We start from the raw sequence: 21,142 nt of genomic DNA on the forward strand, positions 1-21,142 counted from the left end.
CAACGGGGACGACGAAGAAGAGGAGATGCCGGCTACGGAGAAAGACCTCGCTGAGGATGCGCCCTGGAAGAAAATCCAACAGAACACCTTCACCAGGTGGTGCAACGAGCACCTCAAGTGCCTCAACAAGCGGATCAACGACCTACAGAAAGACCTGACCGACGGGCTCAAGCTCATCGGTCTCCTGGAGGTTCTGAGCCAGAAGAAAATGTACAGAAAGTACCACGCCAGACCTAACTTCAGACAGATGAAACTGGAAAATGTGTCCGTCGCGCTGGAATTCTTGGAGAGAGAACGCATAAAGCTGGTATCGATAGGTAAGTGGTGTTTGCATTTAGGACCGATATAGCGCAATGGTTGGGTTTCTCGGAACATGTTGAAAGTTGTTGCTTTGTCCACTCTGTCTGGGGTAGCCACTTTTGGGGATACAGTTACTGGTTAGAGGGCGTTTTTGAGTCAGGGGAACGAGTCTGAGATTGATTTCTCCTCAAAATGAATGAAACATACCTTGATGTTATAGAAACGTAATGCGCAATGCAGCTTTTATTTATTAGAATTACAATTATTCCTGGTTGTGTTGTTGACTGTTCCATAATTATATTGTTCAGAGTTGTGTTTTCACTGTATACACTTCTCCATAACTGTTGCATGCGTTATAAACAGTGCATAAATGAAATGCACTGTACTTTTTGACGCAAATTACGCACGTCGTTGATATGTACTTCTGTGCGTAAGAGTGACCAGACAACGGCGCGATGTGTTCAGGATGCGCCAATCAAGAAATGTCCCCTTTCTGACTACCCGACAAAGACTGCTTTCAGCTGTATCCGGGAAACAGAGAGACTCTGGATTCCTGTGTGTTATTACTGTGTAAATCATGCATGGTCCCATTAGAAGCGACACTGCCAAATGGGAGTCATTACAATCTCAGGTTTAACCAACTTGGCTGCTGTCATTTGTTGTTCATGAAATGAAATACTGAATGAGTCATTTGGAGCGTTCTCATGGAATGGATAGTCTCCCATTTTAATTAGGCAATGACTTTGTAGTTGCTTTTGAATGATGTAGTAATTTGGCATCTCTATCTCATGTGTTCAAATATGTGAAATAAAGATGAATAAGTAACAAGTAGTCTACAAAGCATTTGTATATATCCCGTTCAAAAGGCACATAAATATTTTGTCTTGCCCATTCACCCTATGAACGGCACACACCCAATCCATGTCTCAATTGTTTCAAGGCTTAAAAATCCTTCTTTAACCCGTGACCTCCCCTTCATCTACATGTATTGAAGTGGATTTAACAGGTGACATGAATAAGGGATCATAGCTTTCTCCTGGATTCACCTGGTCGGTCGATACAGGTGTTCTTAATGTTTTGTACACCCAGCGTACGTCACTCACATTTTATCTTATCTGATGACATTACCCACCACCAGGTCTTATAGAATCAGTGCTCCAGGATGTAGGATATGTTCTTGGAGAACCAATAACAACATCAGAGAGGCAGGGGCTCAGCTTGATGGCCCTGACTGCATCTAATGTGGATTATGATGATTTTGGGGTATTTTTTGGTATTTCTGGTATTGTATTAGGATCCCCATTAGCTGTTGCAAAAGCAGCAGCTGCTCTTCCTGGGGTCCACACAAAACATGAAACATAATACAGAATGACATAATACAGAACATCAATAGACAAGAACAGCTCAAGGACAGAACTACATCATAAAAAAAAAGTGGCAGGGGCGGCAGGTAGCCTAGTGGTTAGAATGTTGGGCCAGTAACCGAAAGGTTGCTAGATCGAATCCCCGAGCTGACAAGGTAAAAATCTGTTGTTCTGCCCTAAACAAGGCAGTTAACACACTGTTCTCTAGTTACCCGTCTTAACCCACTGTTCTCTAGTTACCTGTCTTAACCCACTCTTCTCTAGTTACCTGTCTTAACCCACTGTTCTCTAGTTACCTGTCTTAACCCACTGTTCTCTAGTTACCTGTCTTAACCCACTGTTCTCTAGTTACCTGTCTTAACCCACTGTTCTCTAGTTACCTGTCTTAACCCACTGTTCTCTAGTTACCTGTCTTAACCCACTGTTCTCTAGTTACCTGTCTTAACCCACTGTTCTCTAGTTACCTGTCTTAACCCACTGTTCTCTAGTTACCTGTCTTAACCCACTGTTCTCTAGTTACCTGTCTTAACCCACTGTTCTCTAGTTACCTGTCTTAACCCACTGTTCTCTAGTTACCTGTCTTAACCCACTGTTCTCTAGTTCCTGTCTTAACCCACTGTTTCTCTAGTTACCTGTCTTAACCCACTGTTCTCTAGTTACCTGTCTTAACCCACTGTTCTCTAGTTACCTGTCTTAAACCCACTGTTCTCTAGTTACCTGTCTTAACCACTGTTCTCTAGTTCCCGTCTTAACCCACTGTTCTCTAGTTACCTGTCTTAACCCACTGTTCTCTAGTTACCCGTCTTAACCCACTGTTCTCTAGTTACCTGTCTTAACCCACTGTTCTCTAGTTACCTGTCTTAACCCACTGTTCTCTAGTTACCTGTCTTAACCCACTGTTCTCTAGTTACCTGTCTTAACCCACTGTTCTCTAGTTACCTGTCTTAACCCACTGTTCTCTAGTTACCTGTCTTAACCCACTGTTCTCTAGTTACCTGTCTTAACCCACTGTTCTCTAGTTACCTGTCTTAACCCACTGTTCTCTAGTTACCTGTCTTAACCCACTGTTCTCTAGTTACCTGTCTTAACCCACTGTTCTCTAGTTACCTGTCTTAACCCACTGTTCTCTAGTTACCTGTCTTAACCCACTGTTCTCTAGTTACCTGTCTTAACCCACTGTTCTCTAGTTACCTGTCTTAACCCACTGTTCTCTAGTTACCTGTCTTAACCCACTGTTCTCTAGTTACCTGTCTTAACACACTGTTCTCTAGTTACCCGTCTTAACCCACTGTTCTCTAGTTACCCGTCTTAACCCACTGTTCTCTAGTTACCTGTCTTAACCCACTGTTCTCTAGTTACCTGTCTTAACCCACTGTTCCCCGGTTACCTGTCATTGCAAATAAGAATTTGTTCTTAACTGACTTGCCTAGTTAAATAAAAAATGCATGCATACAAACTATCTAGGTCGAAGAGGTGCTGTTGCTTTATCTGTTTTTTGAAACCAGATTTGCTGTTTATTTGAGCAATATGAGATGGAAGGAAGTTTCATGCAATATGGGTTCTACGCATTCTTGAATTTGTTCTGGATTTGGGGACTCTGAAAAGACCCCTGGTGGCATATGATGATGATGATGATGATGCAGCAGCCAGCCGGACAGACAATAGTCTACTGTTAAGACTGGCCCTGTAGAGGGCTCCTCTGTTGCTGAGCCTTAAAGCAGTGATTTATGAATGCACCTTGTGCTCAGAGAATATGTGGTTCTAAGGAAAATGGTCCTTGGCTGGGCGTTCTGCCTTGAAACTAATCAATGCTATTATATTTATTCTCAGAATATTAAACAGGTTCATGAGCAAAGGCAGCACATCAAAGCATCCCACCTTGCTGTCAACATCTGTTGTGCTGATGTGTTGTGGCTGTGTCGGCCAAGGCTTGATAAGAGCATGGCAACAGCCATTCATTCTGCCTACCAACAGCAAAACAGACTGCAAACAGGTCGGGCAACAAGATGGGATGGCAAGGGGTTGGTACACACACAGCAGTTGTTTCAGCAGTGCCTTAGGTGTGTCGGTGTTAGATCTGTCCTTGTGTCAACTGTTTGAAGGTGTAAAGACCACCAAAGACTATGAAATACCTGAAGGTCCCAGCTACTGGACCATTCAATATGATTAGAGGTTCTGTGGTACACTGTAAAAAAAATCCTGTTTATTTTACCATAATTTACTGGCAGCCAGTTACCTATAAATTACTGTAAAAAAGGTACAATATGTACCTTTTTTATGGAATGTAATTTCTTTTTTACAGAGTACCATTCCCCTATTCTGAGGAGACATCAGTGGTACAGACCCCAGTTCCCACTCTGGCCTTTGTTGTACTCTTCATATTACACTTTGTTTACTTTCTGTCACATACAGTGCCTTCAGAAAGTATTTGCACCCCTTGACTTTCTAAACATTTAGTTATGTTTTCAAAATGGGATTAAAATGGATTTAATTATCCTTTTTTGTCAAGGATCCACACAAGATATATTACTGTTTTATTTTTCATTAATAAAATAAAATATCATAGATTGTTTCTTCCACTTTGACAAAACTCTATATTTTATTTCATTTATGAAAAATAAGTAGTAATATATCTTGAATAGATACGTATTCCACCCCCTAAATCAAACATGTTAGAATCACCTTTGGAAGCGACTACAGCTGTGACTGTTTTTGCGTATGTCTCTAAGAGTTTAGCATACCTGGATTGTACAATATTTGCCCATTATTCTCAAAGAAATTATTCAAGCTCAATCAAGTTGGTTGTTGATCATTGCTAGACAGCCATTTTCAGGTCTTGCCATAGATTTTCAAGCTGATTTAAGTCTACTATAACTAGGCCACTCAGGAACATTCAGTGTCGTCTTGGTAAGAAACTCCAGTGTAGATTTGGCCTTGTGTTTTAGGATATTTTCCTACTGAAAGGTGACTTTGCCTCCCAGTGTCTGTTGGAAAGCAGACTGAGACAGGTTTTCCTCTAGGATTTTGCCTGTGCTTACAGTAGCTCTATTCCAATGCTTTTATCCTAAAAATCTCCCTAGTCCTTGCCGATGACAAGCATACCCATAGCATGATGCAGCCGCCACCATGCTTGAAGTGTGGTACTCAGTTATGTGTTTTGTTGGATTTGGCCCAAACATAACGCTTTGTATTCAGTACAAAAAGTTCATTTTTTGCATTATTACTTTAGTGCCTTATTGCAAACAGGATGCATGTTTTGGAATATTTGTATTCTGTAAAGGCTTTCTTCTTTTCACTCTGTCATTTAGGTTAGTATTGTGGAGTAACTACAATGTTGTTGATCCATCCTCAGGTCAAACTGAAACTGGGTCAGCTTTGAGGGGTTATCGGGTGTAATATCTCTTAGGGCTACCCAGGATGCAGTGTGATAAAGGGGGAAATGGGTCAACAAGCAGACAGAGTCATTGGGAAGGGACCGGACCAGGGTGGCTCAGTGACATTGGTGATAAGAGTGATCCTTCCAGAAGGGCACCTGCCATGGCTTTCTCTCTCTCAGTGGGGGGTGGAGGGGAGTGTTGGGTAACAGAAGAGCTGGAGAACACACACAGACACTCACACACTCACTCGGTCTTACTCCCTCACACACACGATACACACACACTCATGGTGTGTATCGTGGCTCTCTGGTTGTCAGGATGCCAGCAGGCAGGGAAGGAAGACTAGAGGGTGTGTGACTTGGAGAGTTGGAAGTCAGTGTGCGTCACAGAGTGTGTGACTTGGAGAGTTGGAAGTCAGTGTGTGTCACAGAGTGTGTGACTTGGAGAGTTGGAAGTCAGTGTCTATCACAGAGTGTGTGACTTGGAGAGTTGGAAGTCAGTGTGCGTCACAGAGTGTGTGACTTGGAGAGTTGAAAGTCAGTGTGTGTCACAGAGTGTGTGACTTGGAGAGTTGGAAGTCAGTGTGTGTCACAGAGTGTGACATGGAGAGTTGGAAGTCAGTGTGCGTCACAGAGTGTGTGACTTGGAGAGTTGGAAGTCAGTGTGCGTCACAGAGTGTGTGACTTGGAGAGTTGGAAGTCAGTGTGCGTCACAGAGTGTGTGACTTGGAGAGTTGGAAGTCAGTGTGCGTCACAGAGTGTGTGACTTGGAGAGTTGGAAGTCCAGTAAGTACGGGAAAGGTTACTGCCACAGGAAATTCAGACTGATATCCCCCTCCCCCTGGTTCTGGTGGTTTGGCCTTCTGGCTCTCTGGTTGTCTGGTAGTGTGGTAGTCTGGAGGGGCAGTGAGGGGCCAGCCTGGCCCAGGTCAGCTTCACTCATTTGGGGAAGGGGGCGGCTGATTGATGGGCAGACAGCTGGGCTCTGGGGCTCTGGGGCTCTGGGCTCCCTCCACTAACAGGTGCCTAAAATAGACCCACATACAACCCCAGAGTGGCACAGAGAGAGGGGGCGGGGGAGCGGACTGTGAAAGAGGGGTTAGTTAAAAGAGAGGAGGCAGCGCAGTGGGGAGAATGAGAGGGGTTAGGAGAGAGGTTGTGGAGAGAGGGGGCCGGGAGAGCGGAGAGGGAAATTACGAGGGTATGACGGGGCGAGCCTGCTAGGAAGAGGTGACTGAGACGTATGGCGCTGAGCAGGGTTTTAGGTGGGGGTCCTGAATAGTTGGGTATCCCTTTTCCCGGCACAGTAGTATATGACAGTATGACTCAAACATACCATCCGTTATGACATTAGATTTTGCTTACTCATAAAATAAGAACCTCGCTCTTTGATGAATGAGTATATCTCACTCTATCTATCTATCTATCTATCTATCTATCTATCTATCTATCTATCTATCTATCTATCTATCTATCTATCTATCTATCTATCTATCTATCTATCTATCTATCTATCTATCTATCTATCTATCTATCTATCTATCTATCTATCTATCTATCTATCTATCTATCTATCTATCTATCTATCTATCTATCTATCTATCTATCTATCTATCCATCCATCCATCCATCCATCCATCCATCCATCCATCCATCCATCCATCCATCCATCCATCCATCCATCCATCCATCCATCCATCCATCCATCCATCCATCCATCCATCCATCCATCCATCCATCTATCTATCTATCTATCTATCTATCTATCTATCTATCTATCTATCTATCTATCTATCTATCTATCTATCTATCTATCTATCTATCTATCTATCTATCTATCTATCTATCTATCTATCTATCTATCTATCTATCTATCTATCTATCTATCTATCTATCTATCTCTCTCTCTCTCTCTCTGTCTCTTTCTCCATCCCCTCTCAATTCAATTCAATTCAATTCAATGGGCTTTATTGGCATTGGAAACATATGTTAACATTGCCAAAGCAAGTGAGGTAGATAATATACAAAAGTGAAATAAACAATCAAAATTAACAGGAAACATTACACATACAGAAGTTTCAAAATAATAAAGACATTACAAATGTCATATTATGTATATATACAGTGTTGTAACAATGTACAAATGGTTAAAGTACACAAGGGAAAATAAATAAGCATAAATATGAGTTGTATTTACAATGATGTTTGTTCTTCACTGGTTGCCCTTTTCTTGTGGCAACAGGTCACAAATCTTGCTGCTGTGATGGCACACTGTGGTATTTCACCCAGTAGATATGGGAGTTTATCAAAGTTGGGTTTGTTTTCGAATTCTTTGTGGATCTGTGTAATCTGAGGGAAATATGTGTCTCTAATATGGTCATACATATGGCAGGAGGTTCGGAAGTGCAGCTCAGTTTCCACCTCATTTTGTGGGCAGTGTGCACATAGCCTGTCTTCTCTTGAGAGCCATGTCTGCCTACGGCGGCCTTTCTCAATAGCAAGGCTGTGCTCACTGAGTCTGTACATAGTCAAAGCTTTCCTTAAGTTTGGGTCAGTCACAGTGGTCAGGTATTCAGTCCTGATGAGAGAAACAGAGAAGTTGAGCGGGGCCCTCTGATTGGTTGGCCGTTTAATTTGACTGCGGTATGATTGACCCCATTGTGGGTTCACATCGTAGTTGTGAATTTAACAGAGGGGAAAGTTGCGGTACCTCCAGTAGTAGCTGTGTGTATGTGTGTGTGTGTGTGTTTCCTGTATCACTATCCAAGGCTAAATGCTGTGGTTCTGTAACGGGTCTCTGACATGACTGTGCTATTTGGTGGGTAGCAATGACAGAGAGAGAAAAGGGGAAAGATGGAGGGTGGGAGAGAGTAGCGGGGGAGGGAGCAGTATGGAGGAAGAGCGGGAGAGAGTACAGGGAGAGGATAGGGGAGAAAGAGAGAGGGATAGAAGCTGGAGGATAGAGGGAGAGAGATAGCAGTATAGAGAGAGAGAGAGAGAGAGAGGTTGGTGGTGGTGACTGGTCCTTACGTTGATGATCTCACTCCTTCAGCAAGTCTCTGGTGTGTGTGATAAAAATGTAACCTTACCCCAATGTTACCCCAACACGCTGAGGTTCCAAGTTGCTCCTGGTCTCCTGGTGTTAGACAGTGATCAGGCTCTGTGGTAGTAGACCCTATGGGGTAGTAGAAGTATTAACTGTTGCAGATCCTTCAACTGGTTCCCTCCTCTCAGGAACAACACACTCCCTGCTCTCTTACTTTACAGGAGCTGAGGGAAGTGAGTGAGACCACTCTCTCTCTTTCCCCATCGTTTTTGTCTCTCCTTCTCTCTCTCTTCGTCTCGGTCTCTGTCTCTTCATCTCAATCTCTCTCTCTCTCTCTCTCTCTCTCTCTCTCTCTCTCTCTCTCTCTCTCTCTTTCTCACCCTTTCTCTTTCTCCCTCTCTCTCGCCCTCTCTTCATTTCCTTCTCTCTCTCTCTCTCTCTCTCTCTTCCTCTGTCCCTGTCTTCCTCACCCTCTCTCTCTCTCTCTCTCTCCCTACAACAGTGTCTCTAATTGTTAACATGTGTCAGAGGCAGTCAGCTCAGAAGAATGTCAGAGCAGGGCCAGAATCCCCCCCCTACTCACCCCCCCACACACACTTCTCTAGCAGCCACCAGGGATAAGAAACTCTGGCTAGCCAATAGAGGATAATAACTGTGATTGCACCACCACCTCCACCAGCTCCACCACCACCACCACCTCCACCACCTCCACCAGCTCCACCACCACCACCACCACCACCACCACCTCCACCACCACCACCACCTCCCCCCAAAACACAGCACCCCCTGTTAATATCTTTCTTTATAAAGGAAGCCCTCTATATTGGATTTATATTGTTTCTCCTCCCATAGACTTCAAGACATTTCTCTTGTGTCATGTACAGTATTTAGATACAGATGACTTAAGAAAAGGTCCAGCTTTTCAACAGCCAGTTGAATATGTCGCCTCATTGTTAGAGGGCCATGTGTTTAGTGTTGCAGTCTGGGTAGAGGGAATTGAATGGGCTATATGTACGATCTATTAATGAGGTGGAAACACATACAGTCTAATGACAATATCAGTCTCACACTGAGAACCCCTGAACTGATATTGGTGTAACAATCAATTTGCTGTGTTATATAGTATTCTGGCTAAAACAACACATATTTCCATGTATCTACAGTAATCCAGCTGTGAATACTGCATTGATGTACTGTGTATTTCCACTGGTTATCATAGGAGGCTGAGGATATGCTCTGCATTCCATCTTTGGATTCAATGAACCTTAGCAGAAGTGCAGGTATTTGAGATTATAAAACAGATGGGTCTAATCCTGGATGCTCATTGGTTAAAACCATATTCCATCTGGTGTCTATTCCACAAGTTACCACCGGCTAAATCTAGGACTTTGAAATGCCTATTTACTCTGTTCCAGCTGACTGCGCAATCCACTGTCTCATCATCTCAGTCAGGAAATGTATATACTAGATCTTCACTATAAAAAGCATCTAGACATCATCTTCCATTTCTTTTAGACTAGCCTTTGGTTTTCAACAGCGGAGATTAGTAATAACCTCGCTGTCTGTCTCTCCGACACTAGCAACATTGTTTCAATATTGAAGCAATCTCCATCTGTCCTATGGTAATGAACGTGTCGGGACGAGACAGACAGACTGGCATATACACAAAGAAATGTCTATAGAAAAACACTAAATACAGCTAGTTTGCAGTTTCATTCCAGCTTCATTTTCTTCTGAACAGTGGGCTGGCGAGAGAGCAAATGTTCAACGCCCGGCGAAACCGTACATCATTAGCTCATTTTTATGGATGTATAAAAAAAGAAATCATTAGAAAACAGCTCAAACAAACTCAAATGCAGCTACTTTGCTGTTATTCTGTTTGCACTGTTTGAAGTGACTGTGTTAGCCAAAGTTGGCTAGCTAGCAAGCAAGGGATAAGAAGTTTGCAAGCTATCATGGCTAGGGAAGATTTAGAACGAAGGACCGGGTCACGTCCATAGTTTTAGAACAAAAAGACTTAACGACTGGGCCATGTCTCTGGCAACCGAACCGATAGAATGAACGACCATCCGGCTTGGGTATCAACCCTAGATTTGTGTCGGGACTATATATCGTGGAGGGTGAAATACAGTAGCATGAATAAATAAATCAAAACTACATTTTTTCTTAAAATATGTCAATCATTATTTGAATAGGTTGGAATCTTGTTGTATAAAAGTGATAATGCCCTCGAAGCCGTTGTTGTTAGGCCTTCAAACACCAGCTTCTCTGGCATTATCACTTAAGTAGAATCCATTCATTGTCTCCTGTTCATTCTTGCCTGCTCTCTCTCTCTCTCTCTCTCTCTCTCTCTCTCTCTCTCTCTCTCTCACCATCTCTCCTCTCTCCATCTCAGTGGTCTGCGTGAGTCGAAAAGCATGCGGAGGAGCATAGTGAGAGGAAGAAGTCCGTCCACAAGTTAAATGTTCCGAAAGGCACTGCTCGTAAAAGCTTTAGCACGGCACCACAGCCAGGGTCACACGAGGACCACAGAGCAGTTTCCACTGGCGAGAGAGAGAGAGATTAAGAGTGGGGTGAAAGATAAAGTAGAGAGATGGACAGGAAGAGAAGAGTGGAAACAGGGGATAGGGTGAGTGGAAGAGGGATGCGATGGTCAGGGAGAGAGACTGGTTAAACATAACGTGTTATTCCAGAGACTGACGTTTCTAACAGACAGACCTACCAGACAGTAGACGTTCCTTTGAGTCCAGCCAAGAGAACCAAAATCATAAGGTTGGTTGGGATTAGATATTTTGAACTCGTGTCATTGCATGTTTATTATGACTAGCCACAAAGTTTTTTCAGTGATGATGAGAGGAATTAATCCAAGGGGTCCTGATGTTTATGGTGATGTTATATGTCAGGCAGTGACACAGCCACCTCCTTCCTGTGAGGATGTTTGGGTATATGAGTTTACAGCACATCACTTTGTTTGTTACTCTGTCCACATAGACTTGGCACCATAACCATAGATAGGGTCAGTGTCCATAGCAACAAAACGTTTCCAAACCACATTTCCACAATTTCCATGTTTAAGACAGCTGGGATGACCTAATGGTTTCTGGTGGAAACAGGTTATCAGGGTTAACCCATCTGGACTGCACGATTACACAGTGGAAGATATAATATGGAGGGAAGAGTAACAGATGAGAAAGAGAGAGGGGGGAGAGAGAGAGAGGGTTCTGGAGTTGAGAATGGAGTATGGGTTGGGTTTGAATCTGCCCTCGCTCTTCGGCATAGCTAACATCCAGTGCTGTGGTGCCTGGCATAGGTAGGTTGAGGTCTCTAAGGTTATCTAAAGAGATTGACCCAACAATATCTGCTAGTACAAAACATATCCTGGTCCAATGTGTCTGTGAGGTGAATGGGGAAGACAGGTGAGGGGGTGAGAACTGCAGATGAGTGCCAGCTGGGCCTGCTGGGGTCACGAGTTAGAGGCCATGAGTCAGGTTCATGGTGGCTCCACTTCCAAGCGGAAGCGGGAACTGGATTAGGATAGTCTGGCGACGGATGTCTGGGAATGTGTGTGTGTGTGTGTGTTTGTGTCTGATTGCGTGTGTGGGGGGTTTGTGTGTGTCTGTGTGTTTCTGCGTAGACTGAGTCACTCAAATCTGGAGTGTCAGAACAGAGAGCAGCCTTTATAACTGACTGGTCAAAGTGAGAGACACAGAAAAACAGAGAGGTAGTTACATGGTACCCTGTGTCAGTGACGTCACTTAAGGTCCCCTTTCAATGTCTGTCACAGTATAATGTAACCTAGTGTATGTGGAGTGCCCTCCAAGCTAAATAGACAACCTGTTGTAGTCTACACACACACTTCTTAGAACCCTGAGAAATCGCCAAGTGCATTCTGGGGCAGTTGGTGTCAGGCACAACTGCTGTTAGCAGCCCAGAAATGATCTCATCAGCATTCTGATCCTTAATCCATTTCTCTCTAGTCTGCTGCCTACAGGGTTGCTAGATCGGACCCTGACTCTACTTCCCTCTGCTCCCCAAGGTGTTGCCTGATCTAAGCCCTTATTCATCTTCACTCTTCTCCTGGTCCCTATGGAGTTGCCAGATTGGGTATTTGTCTTTATCCAGGCACAGGCCTCTCTCCTCCCCTCCCAGAGAGCAGGGCAGGTTCCATTGGCGTGCTGTGAGGTCAGAGCGGGGGAAAGGACCACGACGGAGGGGGAAAATGACTGATAACATGTTTCGGATATTTCCCAGGCTCATCACGAATCGGGGATTTTAAGGAATCTGGCACCCTGCTGAAGGCACTGATGACAGGTCAAGGCAAGGCTGGGGGAAGGGGGTGAGGGTGAGGCGAGGCAAGAGGAGTGATAGCAGGGTGTGGGGGAGGGCCCAGCTGTGTAGTGCCCAGATGTTTGTCCCTCAGCATGGGGGAAAAAAATGAATACATTAACCCTTTGAAAACTCCCTCTGCTCTTCATGAACTTGCCACCCCACACACCCCGTTACCTGGGACAGATCAGAAGAGAAGAAAAGTGCACTTATATCACCAACACCCCTGTTAGTGAGAATGAAGAGAACAGCTTGAGTCTTTCTCCCTTATCTTACCAGGGAAGAATGTGTGTCTGAGTGACACTGGGACATTACAAACCCGCTGGGGAGTTCAAATGAGATAGTTGTAACACCCACATCCTTTATCAATTAGATGTAGTCCCTTTTGAAGCAGCCAAAACAGCTGGCTGTTCATTCTATGGGCTAAGATAGGGTTTCTACCTGTCACTCTCTCCATCCATTTTTGGCTCATGTTTGCCTGTCTCATGCTCTGGCCCTTGGGATGTTTTCTTTGGTGATGTTTTTTCATGAATGACTGTTCTGGGTCTCCTGAGATACGCTTGTGAGTGGAGTTTAAGGCACGCTCTGTCATTCACAACATGTTTCACATGGTGAGTTTGAAGGCCTATGAAAATGTCAGAGGAATTCACACACCCCCACACACACACACACACACACACACACACACACACACACACACACACACACACACACACACACACACACACACACACACACACACACACACACACAAATATACACACACTCAAACACATACACTCAAAGATATACACACACTCTCTCTCTTTCTCTCGCTCTCACACACACGCACGTATGCACTCACATACACTGAGTGTACAAAACATTATGAACACCAACTCTTTCCATGTCAGACTGACCAGGTGAATCCAGGTGAAAGCTATGATCCCTTATTGATGCCACTTGTTAAACCCACTTCAATCAGTGTAGATGAAGTGGAGGAGACAAGTTAAAGAAGGGTTTTTAAGCCTTGAGACAATTGAGACATGGATTGGGTATGTGTGCCATTCAGAGGGTGAATGAGCAAGACAAAAGATTTAAGGGCAAGAACTGCAACGCTACTGGGTTTTTCATGCTCAACAGTTTCCTGTGTGTATCAAGAATGGTCCACCACACAACGACATCCAGCAAACTTGACACAACTGTGGAAAGCATTGGAGTCCTGATCTGACAGCAGAGTGGTGTTTAATGATCCTTTCCATCTGCTAAGAGGACTCACAAACACACAATATCAGCAGTTTCCCTGCAAGGTCTGATCAAGGCCCTTCCTACAATTCTACACATTTTGTCATGGGGCAGAGAGAGCATTTCTTCTGCAGTTTTGCAGCTAATTTCCTGTAATTCTATATATATTTTTTGCCATGGCTTATGATGTGTTCAAATGCTATCTGAGGCCCTGGGGGCTGCAGGGGTGTGTGGTATACCAGTGATACAGATGGTATGACTGGCATACCACACTGTATCTATCTGCCATTCCACAGCACATCTACCACTCTTCAGAAGACAAACTCATCTGCATGGTTCGCATATTTAGTTAGTTCGCATATTTCAGTTAACTAGCATGTAGTAACTCTTTCTGTGTCTTCTGCCCTGTTCTGTTTTCAGTCTGTGCTTTCTCTCTGTAGTCTGCTGACTGTCACACTGTTGACCTATTCCCTGCTCACCACACACACACACACACACACACACACACACACACACACACACACACACACACACACACACACACACAGACACACACACAGACACGCACACGCACACGCACACACACACACACACACAGACACACACACACACACACACACACACACACGCACGCACACACACACACACACACACACACACACACACACACACACACACACACACACACACACACACACACACACACAGCATTTCTATCGAAGACGTGGATGTCTATTAAGGCAGCCCCCCGCACCTCTGATTCAGAGGGGTTGGGTTAAATGTAGAAGACACATTTCAGTTGAATGCATTCAGTTATGCAACTGACTAGGTATCCCACCTTCCCCTTATCTGTGCCGTCTTTCTGTGTGATCCATATGTATGGGCCAGTCTTAGTGTATGGGTTCACATTGATATCTGTTCTGCACGTACAGTATGCATACGTATGTGTGTCTGTGTTTATGTAGCTATACAGTATGCGTGAGATTCCTCTAAGTATAATAGAAAGTGTAGGGTTTCTGTCTGTACCGTAGTGTTGATGAGGACGTGGGTCCTTACAGTTCCCTCATGTCCTCCAGCCCAGGGCAGAGCAGATCACATGGGAGCCAGGGGGGAGGGGGAGACAATACCGCCTGTGTGTGGGAGTAATGGGGGAGGGGGGATCAACCAAGGAGAATGAGTGTATGCAGTGTATGTGACTGTGTGTGTTACTGTCTGTTACATCCCCCTAGAGGTTATTGACCCCCCCAGTTGATGGCTAGAGACGCCTCTGAGCAACTGGGCCGGCAGCTGAGACTGCAGACTGGGTCCCACCAGAGAGAGAGAAAGAGAGAGAAAGAAAGACAGAGAGAAATATTTAGAGAGAGAAATATTTAGAGTGAGAAATAGAGAGAGCTAAAGAGAGAGAGAGAGAGAGAGAGAGAGAGAGAGAGAGAGAGAGAGAGAGAGAGAAAGAGCTGTCATCCTCCCTACACCACAGACCATATACTCTACAAGTCTTCCCTCACTCCTTTCTCCCACACCCCCTGAGCAGAACACTGGTAACCACTACTTGAATGTAAAATGGGCTGTTAACTCAAATACTCCCTTCGAGGACAATAAAGTCTAGTCTATCAATCTACAGTAGGAAACATCCCACCAATTGATTTCCAACATTCAGTCAACACTCCTATAGAGCAGAGTATTCCCTTCTTTCTCTCCATTACTCTGACTGGGCCCAACCAGGTGACAAGTCTAATTGACTTCTGAGCTTTCCTGGCTCAACCTCTCACTAACTCAGGAAAAAGAGAAAGAAAGTGTATTCTAGTGTTCTGTTCTTCTTGGTCAGTTACCCAGGCTCCTATTCTGTTGGTAGAGAAACACCTCTGGGCCTGTATTCAAAAAGAGTCTCAGAGTAGAAGTGCTGATCTAGGATCAGTTTAGCGTTTTAGATCATAATAACCATGCATATATTTACAGGGGGGGGATCTGGTCCTAGGTCAGCACTCTTACTCTGGGACTCTTTGTGAATACAGACCCTGGTGTTCTTGAGGGGCTGGCTCAGACTTTGGCATGAGGAGAGTGCTAGTTCCTGTAACCTGTTCACCATGACAGGGTTATTACCGAGTGGTACGGAGTTTACTTTGGAGACCGCACCGTGCCAAACACCCACCCTAAGGGGATGAGAAATGGGGGAGTTAGGTAGAGTAGCCAGGGAGTAGTGGATTCCTTTTTGGAGAGATGTGAGCTGAATAGGAATGTGACCCAAGATGAAAGTGTGTGGAGGTCTGTTATAGCAACCATGTCCTGGTGTCTGTTTTCGATGTAGTGTCGAGAGATGTGTTCTTACTAACGCTTTAGACACAGAACAGTTTGGAGTGAGTGTGTGAGTGTGTGGGTGTATTAGTACATGTCTGTGTGTGAGTGTGTGTATGCCACATGTTTAGTTACTCGCTGTGTTAGACAGCTTTGGTCACAGCTCGTGAAACGACTAGGCCCTTCAGTCTTTTATAAGCCACAGGTGATGTGTGTGTGTGTGTGTGTGTGTGTGTGTGTGTGTGTGTGTGTGTGTGTGTGTGTGTGTGTGTGTGTGTGTGTGTGTGTGTGTGTGTGTGTGTGTGTGTGGTCTTTATATAGCACTGGGCCTTTGTAAAGTCCTAAATTACACGTCCCACATTTATCCAGCTGCTGGAGCTGCCCCCAAGGCCTATTGTGTGTGTCGGAGGAATGCAACAGGTCGTCAGCTGGCCTGTGTGTGTGTTTGTGTGTGTGTTTTTATGTGATTATGTTGGATTTGTGTGTGTCGATGTGTCTCTGTTGTGTAAAGGAGGATATACATATTGTGTGTGTGATGATGATGAGGCTGAATGTTGTGTGTGTATCTGTTGGTTGTGCATGCGGGACTGAGTTTGTGTGTGTGTGTATGTTTGTTTGCGTGTGTGTGTTTGTGTGTTTGTTTGTGTGTGTGTGTATGTTTGTTTGTGTGTGTGTGTTTGTGTGTATGTGTTTGTGTGTGTGTGTTTGTGTGTGTGTTTGTTTGTGTGTGTTTGTGTGTATGTGTGTGTGTTTGTTTGTGTTTGTGTTTGTGTGTTTGTGTGTGTGTGTGTGTTTGTGTGTATGTGTTTGTGTGTGTGTGTTTGTGTGTGTGTTTGTTTGTGTGTGTGTGTTTGTGTGTATGTGTGTGTGTTTGTTTGTGTTTGTGTGTGTGTGTTTGTGTGTATGTGTGTGTGTTTGTTTGTGTTTGTGTTTGTGTGTTTGTGTGTGTGTGTGGGCAGACCTCTTGTCTGTGGCCATCACTCAGGTCAGACAGGGTCATGTGTTGTTTGTCCTGGTGAGATTCTGAGTTTGAAGCAGGACACTTCTGGCCTTATTTGGGCATCACATAACAGAGTATACTACCTGCTTACACACTGGTAGGACATGTGCTCTGTGTGTGTGTGTGTGTGTGTGGGGGGGGGGGGTGTATGAGTGCGTGTGCATTTTTGTGTGTGTGTATGATGCTAGAGCATCTGCTATGTTGTGTGTGTGGTGTTTGTTTGTGTGTATGTGCGACTGTGTGTGTGTGTGTGTGTGTGTGTGTGTGTGTGGTGTTTGTGTGTATGTGCGACTGTGTGTGTGTGTGTGTGTGTGTGTGTGTGTGTGTGTGTGTGTGTGTGTGTGTGTGTGTGTGTGTGTGTGTGTGTGTGGTGTTTGTGTGTATGTGCGACTGTGTGTGTGTCTGTGTGTCTGTGTGTGTGTTTGTGTGTGTGATTGTGTGTGTGTATTTGTGTGGTCCTATCCATGGTGTAGTCTATGTATCTGTTCGTAGATTGAACCCTGCGTTTGTATACAGTACTCCTCCCATAATGGCATTTAACAGGGCTTTACTTGATGAGGTGGTGAGAGAGAATAATGGCATGTAACAGGGCTTTACTTGATGAGGTGGTGAGAGAGAATAATGGCATTTAACAGGGCTTTAATTGATGAGGTGGTGAGAGAGAATAATAGCATTTAACAGGGCTTTAATTGATGAGGTGGTGAGAGAGAATAATAGCATTTAACAGGGCTTTAATTGATGAGGTGGTGAGAGAGAATAATAGCATTTAACAGGGCTTTAATTGATGAGGTGGTGAGAGAGAATAATGGCATTTAACAGGGCTTTAATCGATGAGGTGGTGAGAGAGAATAATAGCATTTAACAGGGCTTTAATTGATCAGGTGGTGAGAGAGAATAATAGCATTTAACAGGGCTTTAATTGATGAGGTGGTGAGAGAGAATAATAGCATTTAACAGGGCTTTAATTGATGAGGTGGTGAGAGAGAAGGTGAGAGTTTGGTCAGCTGAGGCTCTCAGTCACAGTTCAGCTCTGCTTTGATTCATAAGGTTGTAGTAATAACAGTTTATTCAGGCCTGGCAGAGATACATGGGGGACCCTATGCCTGCAGGGGTAAAACTCCAGCCAGGTCACCCGTCATACAAGTCAGTATTCGACGTCCATCCATGTCTGAGGACATTGGGAGATGATGCGGAAACCGGCTACTAGGGGCAACAGTGAGCGCTGTTACCTTCAAGTCGGTTTGGGTTTTGTTAGGGTGTTGTGGACAGGGATGGCGGATGGGCGTAAGGATCTGCCTTTGATTCTGTATGTGTGTTCGCCTGTCCTGATGTCCCAGTGATAGAGTGAGTGGATAGAGTGAGTGTTCAATAGGAAGTTGTTATTGAGATTGTTATTTTAAGCCTATCCCAAAACGTAACCCTTACCTTAACCATTCAGAGTTAATTCCTAAACTGAACCTTAAACACTTTGAAATTTGACGTTCGGAACAACTAAGGAAAGTTTACGTTTGAGAAACATAGATGAATTTCAAATTCTGACTTGAGACTGTGAGAGCTTGTTGAATACTCTGTGTTGGTGCACTAAGGGACTTTGGTTGCTTCTCAGGGATTGAAGTGCTCAATCACATTACTTCAGTGTGTGTCTTATAAGCATAACCCTTGACCGTTGTGTACATTTCTCTGGCTTTCAAGCCTTCGTTGTTCAGAGAAGCAGATATGCAATTCATGCCAAGGAAAGGGATTTATCTGTGTGTGTGTGTGTGTGTGTGTGTGTGTGTGTGTGTGTGTGTGTGTGTGTGTGTGTGTGTGTATATATATGTGTGTGGGTCTGTTATAAACTGCGCCTGGGAATCCCTCTCCAACAACTATTTGACATTGGCTCCAGCTGGTGTGTTTGTGCGTGTTTTCTTCCTTGGACATTGTCTTTGGGAAATCCTGTGGAAAATGTGAGTCTGAGTGGCTCGCTTCCACACTGTCATTTGTTTTTTCTGTCTTTCTTTCTCCTGTTGGAGAGATACGGTCACTTTTTCCCTCTCTCCGCTCAACTGTCGAACACTCAGTCTATCCACTCACTCACTCACTCTATCCACTCACTCACTCTATCCACTCACTCACTCACTCTCTCACTCACTCACTCACTCTATCCACTCACTCACTCACTCACTCTATCCACTCACTCACTCACTCACTCACTCACTCACTCACTCACTCACTCACTCACTCACTCACTCACTCACTCACTCTATCCACTCACTCACTCTATCCACTCACTCACTCTATCCACTCACTCACTCACTCACTCACTCACTCACTCACTCACTCACTCACTCACTCACTCACTCACTCACTCATTCACTCACTCACTCACTCACTCACTCACTCCCTCACTCACTCAGTCACTTACTCACTCACTCACTCACTCACTCACTCACTCACCTACTCACTCACTCTATCTACTCACTCTATTCACTCACTCACTCTATTCACTCACTCACTCTATCCACTCACTCAATCCACTCACTCACTCTATCCCCTCGCTCACTCTATCCACTCACTCACTCTCCACTCACTCACTCTATTCACTCACTCACTCTATTCACTCACTTGCTCTATCCACTCACTCTATTCACTCACTCACTCTATTCACTCACTCTATCCACTCACTCTATCCACTCACTCTATTCACTCACTCACTCACTCACTCACTCACTCACTCACTCAACCCTATCCACTCACTTTATCACTGGGACATCAGGACAGGGCTAGACACATACACACACGTGGATGTTATCTGCAGGAAAAAACACTGCAGAGTGATTAGATACCTCAGCACTATGCACACAGGAAGTGTCTGAAGCTGTGCTTCAGTCAAATGGTTCCCCAGGAGAAAGTGAACCCATTAACAGGAAACAGGAGCTGTTCTGTGTTGTTTCCTCATGGAATCCCCCCCCCCACCCTGTGGTGCCATCATTCCTACTCACACCATACCCACACACACACACACACACACACACACACACACACACACACGCACGCACGCACGCACACAGGCACGCGCACGCACGCACACACACACACACACACTCACACACACACACACACACACACACACACACACACACACACACACACACGTACGCACGCACGCACGCACACAGGCATGTGCACGGACGCACACACACACACACACACACACACACACACACACACACGTACGCACGCACGCACACAGGCATGCGCACGGACGCACACACACACACACACACACACACACACACACACACACACACACACACACACGCAGGCATGCGCGCACACACACACACACACACACACACACACACACACACACACACACACACACACACACACACACACACACACACACACACACCACACTCACACACACATGCACACCACAAGTCTGATCTAGCCCATATATCAATGTATCTTCCAGCTGATATTACATTATCCCCCATTGAGCAAAACTGGTTGAAAATCCGTCTTTTCACCGGGCCTTCTGTAGTTCTGTTCTGGCTCATACAGGCCAGGTGTCTGAGCTGCATTAGTCTCTCTGTGTTAGCTCTCTATATGTTAGAGACAGAGCTGACAGATCAGAACACACAGTCTGATAAAGACCCATGTCTTCATTACCCTTGAGATCACATCCAATCCAATGTTATTTGACACATGCTTCGTAAACAGCAGGTGTAGACGAACAGTTTACTTGCTTACTTCCAATGCAGAGTTAAAGATAAATGTAATAAAAAATAGAATGAATGTCACAAGGAATAAATACACAGTGATTTGGTGGAGCATTGTGAGTGTGCAGTGAGCATGGTTATATGTCAGCATGTATGTGTGCAAGTGTGTTTCATAGCAACTATAGAGCCATAATAGACTGAAGTAAAGAGTGGAGCAATCTGCCAGTCAGAGAGCTGGGTCCTGAAGGGCCACTGCCCAAACGCCAGCTCTGTCCACCCTACTCACTGGTGACCCTTCACGTCTGTTTCTTGAGAGAGAGAGAGACAGAGCGAGAGAGAGAAACAGAGGGAAACAGAGAGAGCGGAGGAAAGGAAAGAATGAGACCTGGACTAGAGCCAGACACCTTCACAGTAACAACAAGGGGCTTGTTTTAGCACAACCTCTCCTGCGAAGGCTGTACGCCCGTTAGAGTGCTATAGTCAGCGTCAGTTAGAGTGGGTTACAGTTTG

The 21,142-nt window shown here is 44.8% G+C and overlaps 1 protein-coding gene across 8 annotated transcripts in view; it reads left to right on the forward strand.

Moving 5' to 3' along the window:
- Window positions 1–21,142, forward strand: part of LOC115180558 (filamin-C) — an 88,302-nt gene that overhangs the window by 597 nt on the left and 66,563 nt on the right. For all 8 annotated transcript variants that reach the window (XM_029742732.1, XM_029742733.1, XM_029742734.1 and 5 more), the window contains exon 1: window positions 1–317. This exon is cut by the window's left edge. In XM_029742732.1, the coding sequence (XP_029598592.1) occupies window positions 1–317 (317 nt within the window). The remainder of the gene's footprint in view (window positions 318–21,142) is intronic.

The sequence above is a fragment of the Salmo trutta genome, chromosome 40, assembly GCF_901001165.1.
Source record: "Salmo trutta chromosome 40, fSalTru1.1, whole genome shotgun sequence".
Lineage (NCBI taxonomy): Eukaryota > Metazoa > Chordata > Actinopteri > Salmoniformes > Salmonidae > Salmo > Salmo trutta.